Here is a 9,323-nt window from a genome sequence, read left to right as displayed (position 1 = left end):
TGGATCCCGATTCTATAACCAATCGAAGATAGTTGAAATAGGCATTCCTAGAATGGTTCTTTCTACCCTTTAGGAGGGTACAGTTGAGGGATGAAATTAGTAACTTCAGGTAGCTCCAAACTGAAGCCTTGCATGAAACTTGGGAGACATTGAAGAAAAAGCTGGCACAATGTTCGAACCACAACATGACAAACTTTCACTTCATGGAGACTTTGTACAGAGATTTTAACTCTGCGACAAAGCCAATTGTAGACAATACTGCAGGTGATTCATTCATTGACCTCTCTTTTCTAGAGGCTTCAAACATGTTGAATAGAATGACCCAACAGAGTCAGGCCTGGCATACCAGGGATTTTGTGGTAGCGAGCCCAACTATTTCTGTTGGTATAACCATGGAGCAGCACAGAAGGGATGAGGAGCGAGACCAAGACACGACCTATTTGAAGACACATATGGACTTAATGACCAAGCACTTACTATTAGGCAAGACTGAAAAAGTTAATTCTGTGGAGTCTCAGAGCACTGTTGCTACTAATGCAGATGAGGAGGCAAACTATATAAGTAATCGGGGGTTTTCGAGGAAATAGCCAAGGGAATCAAGGTAGGAACTTTTATTACAACCTGATTACAAAGATAGGGAGCAAGGACACTGGAGAAGCAATAATGATAGGAGTGGTTTGTATGTTCCTCCTGGAAGTCGAGATGCTGCACCAACTAGCTCTGGTAAGATGTCCATGGAGAACCTGATGGAAAAAAGGCTGAAAGGAGTTGCGGCTACCAACTTAGGGGTAACTACTATGAAGAGTGAATTCTATACCCTAAGTCAGTTGGTTAGTCCACACTCCAATTCTATCGAGCAGTTGGAGCAGCAGATGAGCCAACTTTCCGCAACACTGAACCAAAGAAAAAGTGGTACTTTACCTAGTGATACGGTTCAAAATCGATGAAATGATGGCTCATGTATGGCAATTACCACTAGAAGTAGTAAGATCTTACCTGGCTCGTCTGTGGGCAAATCTGTAGATGGTGAGGTGGTTGTTGATGAATCTAAAGAAAGCAAACTAGTGGAGTCTGAGAAGCTGGATAATTCTGTTGATGCTTCAGAGAAAGAAAAAGAGATAGAAGAGGAAGTGGTGTTGAAATCTATCCCGAGACCATCACCTCCCTTTCCTCAATAATTGAAGAAGAAGGTTGATGATGCAAAATTCAGCAAGTTCTTGACAATGCTCATGCAGTTGACAATTAATGTGCCTTTGGTTGAGGCACTTGAGCAAATGCCAGGCTACACAAAGTTCATGAAAGACCTTGTAACCAAGAAATGGAAGGTTATCCATGAGCCGGAGGATAATCTTCTCCATTGTGGTGCTATCTTTACAAGCTATTTAGTGCAGAAAAAGGCAGACCTGGGAGCATTTACCACCCCGTGTACTATTGGCCCCCAGAAGTTCATAAAAGCACTATGCGATCTAGGTGCCAGTATGAATTTAATGCCACTGGCTGTATCCAAGAAATTGGGTTTGGGGCATCCTATCCTAACAAATATGCAGTTGGTAATGATAGATAGGTCTGTGAAGAGGCATGTGGGCATACTGCATGATGTTTTGGTAAAGGTAGCCAATTTTTTTCTGCCTGCTGATTTTGTGGTCTTAGATTGGGAGGTGGATTTTAAAGTGCCTATCATCTTGGGTAGGCCATTGCTTGCAACTGGGAGAGTGCTGGTAGACATTAAGTTAAATGAGCTAAAGTTTAGGTTCAACAACAAAGAAGCATGCTTCAAAATACAACCATCCATGATTTATCCAAAAGAGATGAGTGTGTTCTCAATCGTTGGCATCTTCAACGATGATGGTAAAGGGGTATCAACTGGTTATCTTGGGAAAGCCTGAGTAGTCAAGATAACCTAGTCATGCCTAGACAGTAAATCAAGCGCTATTGGAAGGAAACCTAAAGTTTTATGTTTAAGCAAGAGTTTTTACTTTTATAGTTAGGATTTAGTACAGAGAAGGTGGAAAAATGAAGAGGTCAGTTGAAAGGCCATGACGACATTCATGATAAGCCATCACGACTATGATAAGCTATCGCAATTGTCGTCAGATATGCCAAGCTTAAGGAATTCTCCACTAGTTTTATTTCTTTTTCTTTAGTTTATTTCTTTCCTTAGTTTATTTACCACTCTTTTCAAAACACTCCAAGAAAACAAGTTCCCTTGTGTGTGGGTTTGAACTTCACAATCAAGAAATTCTTCCTACTTCCTCTTATGCGTGTAATAAGATTAAGAGATATCGTCAGGTATATTCTAACTTTAACTCTTCTCTTCTCGTGGTAAGTGTTAGATAGATGATAACCTGAGTCCCCAAGATGCTTGAACCAAGTTCAACTTGGAAAGGAGCTAAAACTGACCTAGGGTTTGCTGTGCAGGCCCAAGGTTTAAAAAGACACCTCACAAATCAGAATTCAAGTGGATTTTGAGCAATAATGGGGACCGAAAATTGAGTTAAAATCAAAAGTGGGTTCTGATAAGAGCTGACGACATCCATGATAGGCTATCATAATTGTGATGACTTATCAGGAATGTCGTTAAAGGCTGACAAGAATAAAGTGGTTTCTATTTAGATTTGACGACATTCGTGATAGGCTATCACAATTGTGACGGCTTATCAGGAATGTCATCACAAGTTGTAAAATTTTTTAAAGGTTCTATCTAAGGTTGACAATAATTATGATAAGTTATCATAGTCGTGACGACTTACAAGAATTATCATCACACCTGGAACCTGAAGCATGAATAAGTTGAAATGATTAACGTGTTTATGCTCTGGTGGACTAACCAATGGTTTTTCTACTGCTATAGGAACCTTATAATGGAACCAAAATAAAGAGCCCCACAGAACCAAAGAAAGCGACCAAAGAAAGTGTACGTCGTAAGCTCATCGACGAGGAATCTAATTACGAGGAGTAGGAACCCCTGTTTAAGAAGTAAAAGAAGAAGAAATATGTGAAGAAACCTTGACCACCTCCACCCATTAAAGTAGAGGATAATGATGACACTAAATCAACGACAACTTCTGAGCAGGAGGCATTTGAACATTCTGAACATGAACAACATGAGTCTGAACATGCTAAATCTGAAAAAGAAGAACAGGACGGGTCTGAGAAGTTTGAGTCTGAGGGAACAACAAATATATCCCTATCTACTGGACAACAAGAAGATCAAGATTCTCCATCTCGGGGAAAACTTATCAAATATAAGAACCCTGAAGTTTGAGATAATTCTAGGTGGCAAATTCCTAGGGCAAAGAGCATCTTCATCGCTGGGCTTCGAAAAACTAATAAAAGAAGTGCTAAGAGGCCGATTCAAAAAGAAAGATGATTATCACTAGAGGGTTGAGCAGGTACACTGAAGTAGAATAGAAGTTCCAAGAGTATGGATTGGGACGGACCACAAAAGGATAAGGTTTCTTTTGCCCTGCACTGGTTTGGGAGTTCTACGTGAACTACCAGGCTCAGTTGGAGAACATGTACTAGCCAGGTTAAAGAGTAGCAGATCGGCCCCTGTTGGATAGAGTACAGGTGAGGGGCATAAGGGTTGTTGTCTTAATTAGAACCATCAACAGGTTCTTGCATGGTCCCAACTTTACTCCTCAGGCCACCGCACCATCAATCTATGCTCGACTTAGGAACTAGGAGAAACAACTTCCGTGGTTGGTCAACATCATAGCTGACGGAGATCCATCACAGGTAACAAACCCAAATAAAAGAATCTTCAAGTCCTGTTTGACTCAAGAGGCAAAGTTTTGGTTGGGTATAGTGCGTGTATGGTTGATGCCCACTGATGGAGACAATATTCTGGGTGATGATCGAGCTATTCTAGAGGCAAACATGGTGCAGAAACTTTCCCTAAATTTTAGGGAAATCATTGTTGATGAGATGGATATTAGGATGTCTAGAACTGACACTGCTTATCCTTTTTCTTGTCTTATCACAGAGTTATACCGAGCTGCTAATGTGCCAAACATTGCAGGAATTGATGATGATGTTCCTTCTAGAAAGACTCACAACCCCATATGGTTTGATGATAATCAGCCAGGATTGAGACTTGATAGAGGTGCATAAGTAGTAGTAGACCCTCTAGTTACAGATATAGGAGCAGCACCTTAGGTGAAAGTGTAAGATTCAGAGACTGAGAAACCAACTTCCTCAGCACAGGTAGGTTCAATGCCTGAAGGGGTGCCAAACCCCTCAATTCCTACAGCAGCAACAGGGTTTGCATTTCATCCAAGTGATATCAGAAAAGTGGCTAAGCAAGCCAAGTGGTGTGAGGCACAACTATATGCTTTTGCCAAACAGTTTGCTGCTGCAGTGGAAAAGAGAATCAAGGCTGCACTTGAGCCTTTTGTGACCATGCCTCGCGGGTTGTAGATTTGGAGAACCGATTTGATGTACGGGTAAGAAAAATGATAGGAGCTGATCTTGCTAAATTCAGAGAGGTATTAGATAAGGTAAAGAAAGATGTTGGGGTATTGGAGCAGCACCAGTTTATGATGCCAACAGGTTCCGCCATGCATAAATTTAAGGAAGACATCCCAATGCTTGACCTCACTGAAGATTCCCCAAAGAAATAAAAGAAAAAGGGGGAAAAGAAGGGCAAATATTAGATAGAAAGGCCCGATAGTGATGAAGAGCAAAAAGCAGAGTAGAGGGCAAGAAAGAAGAAGGAGAAGGAAGAGCTAAAAAGGGATAAAATTGAGTCCTTAGTTGATAATGAGAAATGGGAGGCAACCATCTAAGCTAGGGCTGCAGGTGCCTCATCTAGCAAGGCTTCAGCTACTACAAGGCCAGATGCTCCCAATGGAGAGAAGATAACAGATGATGCACTAGCAGGGTTGGAGATCTAGGATTTATGTACTTGATTGCCTTTAGGTATACCCTAACCCTTAGAGTAATTTATTTTTTATTTTAGGTTGAGGGTGTAGGGTAGGTTGTTGTTGTAGCCTATTGTGTAGGTAATTAGGAGTAATACAAGTACTTGAGGCAGTTATCTTGTTTTGTAATATTTGAGTACCTCTCCAGTGGTCTAATTATTGTATACTGTGTGAATTGCATTTATTTGTGACCACTGCGCATCTTTTTGTGGCATTAATCTAGCAACTGAATAACCTTTGTTAAACAAGTACATAAACCGGATAGGTAGTGATATGCAAAATACTTGTGTGCCATGTGTGTGTAACATCTTACTAAGTTCTCATTGTGTGTTGAATCTAGAACTTACCCGATTAGTCTTGCTATGGTCATAGGATAGGAGTTAGGAAATGATCATAGGACGAGTATGATTTTAGCCCATTTTAGCCTAAATGACCTTCCCAATGTGAAGAATATCTCTTAATCCCATTTTGAGCCTAATTAGCCTATTTATTTCTTTGACACCTCTCACTTTCCCATTCACATCACAATAAACCTATTTTGGCCCTGGTCCTCCTTGGACACTGTGCACATTGACTTAGGCAAACAACCTAATTTAAGGGTGGCTATCATAGGGGTGAGTGATGCAAAATAAGTATAAAGAGAGGAAGAATAAGAGAAATGAATAAAAAATTTGGGTGCGGTGAAAAAGGAATAAGAAAAAGAGAAAGCTGCGTAAAAAATGATAAAAAGATAATCGGATAAGTGAAAAGGCCACATCCATCTTGAGCATGTGTGATCAATAAAAAAGAGGAATAAAAGAAGGTTAAGAGTTGAAACCCCGAGAGTTTAGTGTAGTGTCAAGGAGGTGTAGTCACTCTAAAATACCCATGAATATCATACCAGCCCCTGTCCAATGTTACAAGATTAAGAAAAGCCCTATAGTGATCCTAACTGACCTGTCTGAAGACTTGGGTACTAACTATAAGGGAAAACCTATGGCATTTGAAATGCATTGTTTGGAACTACATTCTGAGAGTGAGTCTTGTGTATATCCCTGTGTTTATACATGTGAATTCTGATATGAGTGAAAAAGGGATTCTTTGTTGTGAGGGCACATTAGGTATGTTGCTAATCATTAACTTGCTTGGATAGTGTGATTTGGGTATAAGATTGGTTGTTATTGCTGAGTTTTTGCCATATCTTGATCCTTGTGAGTTTTATGGTTGTTTTCAATGATAGACACAGTTGCTCTTAATTTGACTAACCTTGGAGATGGTGAATGTAGTCTGAACTGATATGAGTATTTTGCTACCAAATTGTACTTTGTATACTCTTAGTTATGTTATGGTTGCTTGAGGACAAGCAATTGTTTAGGTTGAGGGTGTTGATGTGCGAGCCTATTCTAACACATTTGAAGCTTTTAACTCTAAATAATTGCAAGGTCTTGAGCAACTTTAGTTGTTTTTGATTAGTTTACTTTGATTTTGTAGTAAATGTAGAGATAAAGGGGAATCACCAATAAAGGATGGAAAAAACCTAAAATCTAAAGAAAATAAAGGACTAAGTGTGGCTGATGACATCTATGACATGTCGTCAGCTTGGTGATAAGCTGTCAAGGATGCCGTAAGCGTTAAACAGAAGATGAAAGTTGAAGAAATTTTATGACGACATCCATGACACGTTGTCAATAAGGTGATAGGACGTCATCGTCATCATCAGACTTAAGCAACAAGAGCCAAAAATGCAGAGGAGCTGATGACATCCGTGATAAGTCATTAGATTCCTAATAAGCCATCACTGACGTCATTGTTTATTTCGAGAAAAAGCTGAAACTTCTATTTTGTTTCCTTATTTAGGGTTAACTATTTAAAGCCTTGTTTTAGGGTTTTCTATATATACAAAAACTTATCAATAAACATATTTTTTGGACAGATAATTTTTTTTTCTCTCTCTCTCTCTCTAGACCAATTTTTTAGGAGTTTTATCTTGTGAATCAATTCAAGTTATACTTTTTGACACCATCCTGATGCCTTATCACAAAGTATCGTCACAACTTCAACTCATTCCAAATCTGTGGTTAAGTCTGACGACAACTGTGATAACCTATCACAAGGCTGATGACTTATTATAGATGTCATTAGCCACACTTCTCTTTAGATTCCACCAGATTTCAACTTCTTTGCTTCCATTATTGTTGGTTCTCTATCCCATCAACTTAAATTGTAAAATTAGACATAAGGAAATCAAAAACAACAAAAGTTTCTTAAGACTTCGCAATTATTCTTGGTTAAAGGTCTTAAATGTGTTAGCAATTGCTCACGCATCAACACCCTCAACTTTAAACAATTGTTTTTCCTCAAGCAACTCAACACAACTAAGGGAATACATAGCATATTCAGCAGCCAATTTTCTCTTTTATGCTCAAAACATAGTTACCACCTCCAAGGTCCATCGAATTAAAACCAACTGTGTATGTCATTGAAGAACAGTAATGTAACATAAAGGACTCAAGCGATGGCATCAATCTTTGCCACAACAACCATTCATATACCATTGCTGCACTATCTAAACAAGCAAGTAGCTAGTAACAATACCATTGTGCACTCACAACAAAGAAATCGCCCTACTCGCATATAATAAACCAAAAATGTAAAGTGGGGATCATCAAAAGACTCTCACTCTCAAAATAAAGTTCCAATAAGTGTATGCCAAGTACCATAGGCTTGCCCTAATTTTCACTACCAAGGCCTTCAGAAAGGCCAGCTAGGATCACTATAGGACTTCTTTTAGGCTTATAATGTAGGCTAGGGTTGGTATGATATTCAAGGTCATTTAAAGTGACTATGACTCCTTGACACTACACTACTCTCATGGGGCTCACTTATTCACCTCTTTTTCGTTTAGTTTTTCATTGATCGCACATGTTCAAGTTGGGTGCCTTTTTTTTCTATTAAAACTAGCACCCTAATTTTATTCTTCGTTTTCTTTATTCTACTCTTATTCATACTCATCTTATACCATGCGCCTCTATGATAGCAACCCCCAACTTAGGCTATTTGCTTAGGTCAAGGTACACAGTGTCCAAGGAGGACCAGGGCCAAACAGGTTCATTACGGTATAAATGGGAAGGTGAAAGGTGTCATAAGGAAGAAATAGGCTAGTTAGGCTCAAAACAGAGATCAAGGGATATAATGCACATAGGGTAGGCTATTTAGGCTAAAAGTAGGTTAATCAACAAAACTGCCTATGATCCTTTCCTAACCCCTATCCTTTAACCATGGTAAGACTAACCAGGTAAGTTCTAGCTTTATCATACAGAGGGAATTAAGTAGTTGCTCACACACATATGGAACGCATGTATAACGTAAGCTACCACTTATCTAGTTCATGTAATTGTTCAGCAATGATCATTACACAGCTAGAACTAATGCCACAACAAGATTCACAATGGTCACAAGTAAATATAATTCATATAGTCTTTGCCAACAAAATAGTTGAGTGGTATTTAAAAATCAATCAAAAACATGTCAACTACTTTTTGTACTTGTATTTCTCTTAGTTTCCATAAAATATGTTACAACAGCAGACTACCCTACACCCTCAACTCAAAATTAAAGAAAAATTAAACTAAGGGTTGGTGTATACCTGGAATAGATCAGTCTCGAGTGTCATGGGTTGCCTCCTATGAAGAGCCTGATTTAACGTAGCGGCACGACTCAGGTATCTTGATTACTTCAGACTTTATTAAGATAGATATTGGTGATAGTTTTCATTGATTCTTTTGGGCCAATGTAAAGCTTGACGCGTTGCCCATTTACCTTGAAGGTACTAGCATCTTTGTTTTTATGTTCCACTACTCTAGATGAGTGGACTTGACTAACTTTAAAAGGGCCTGACCACTTAGATTTCAGCTTACCTGGGAACAATTTGAGTCTAGAATTAAGTAGAAGCACTAAGTCACCTTTTTGGAATTCTTATTTCTCTATTCTACAATCATGGTATTTTTTCATCTTTTCTTTATATAGATCTGCTCGTTCATAGGCCCTAAGATGGAATTCATCCATCTCATTCAATTGCCCTAGTCTCTGCTCTGCTGCTTCCTTCCAAGTTAGATTTAACCTTTTAAGTGCCCATAAGGCCTTGTGCTCCAGCTCTATTAGTTGGTGGCAAGCTTTTCCATAGACCAGCTAAAATGGTGACATGCCACTGGGTATCTTGAAAGAAGTTCGATATGCCCACAAGACATCATTGAACTTTTGAGACCAATCTTTTTGGCTATCATTCACCGTTTTGGCTAGGATAGTTAATTTCACGATTTAATACCTCCACTTTCCTACTAGTTTGTGGGTGGTATAGAGTAGCCACTCTGTGCTGTTTCACCCCATATTTTGCCAAAGTTGCTCAAAATATTTTGTTGCAAA

At 39.1% G+C, this 9,323-nt stretch overlaps 1 protein-coding gene across 1 annotated transcript; it reads left to right on the top strand.

Moving 5' to 3' along the window:
* Nucleotides 1-1,295: 1,295 nt before the first annotated feature.
* Nucleotides 1,296-1,886, top strand: LOC124893081. The gene has a single exon (XM_047404204.1). The coding sequence runs from the start codon at nt 1,296-1,298 to the stop codon at nt 1,884-1,886; it is 591 nt and encodes a 196-aa protein (XP_047260160.1).
* The last annotated feature ends 7,437 nt before the right edge of the window (nt 1,887-9,323 follow it).

This window comes from Capsicum annuum, unplaced genomic scaffold (assembly GCF_002878395.1).
Source record: "Capsicum annuum cultivar UCD-10X-F1 unplaced genomic scaffold, UCD10Xv1.1 ctg5351, whole genome shotgun sequence".
NCBI lineage: Eukaryota > Viridiplantae > Streptophyta > Magnoliopsida > Solanales > Solanaceae > Capsicum > Capsicum annuum.
Note: the sequence above shows the minus strand (reverse complement) of the source record. Positions and strands in the feature narration are given on the sequence as shown.

Coding starts and splice junctions, on each gene's coding strand:
- LOC124893081 (XM_047404204.1), top strand. CDS start 1,296: ATGAAAGACCTTGTAACCAAGAAATGGAAGGTTATCCATGAGCCGGAG.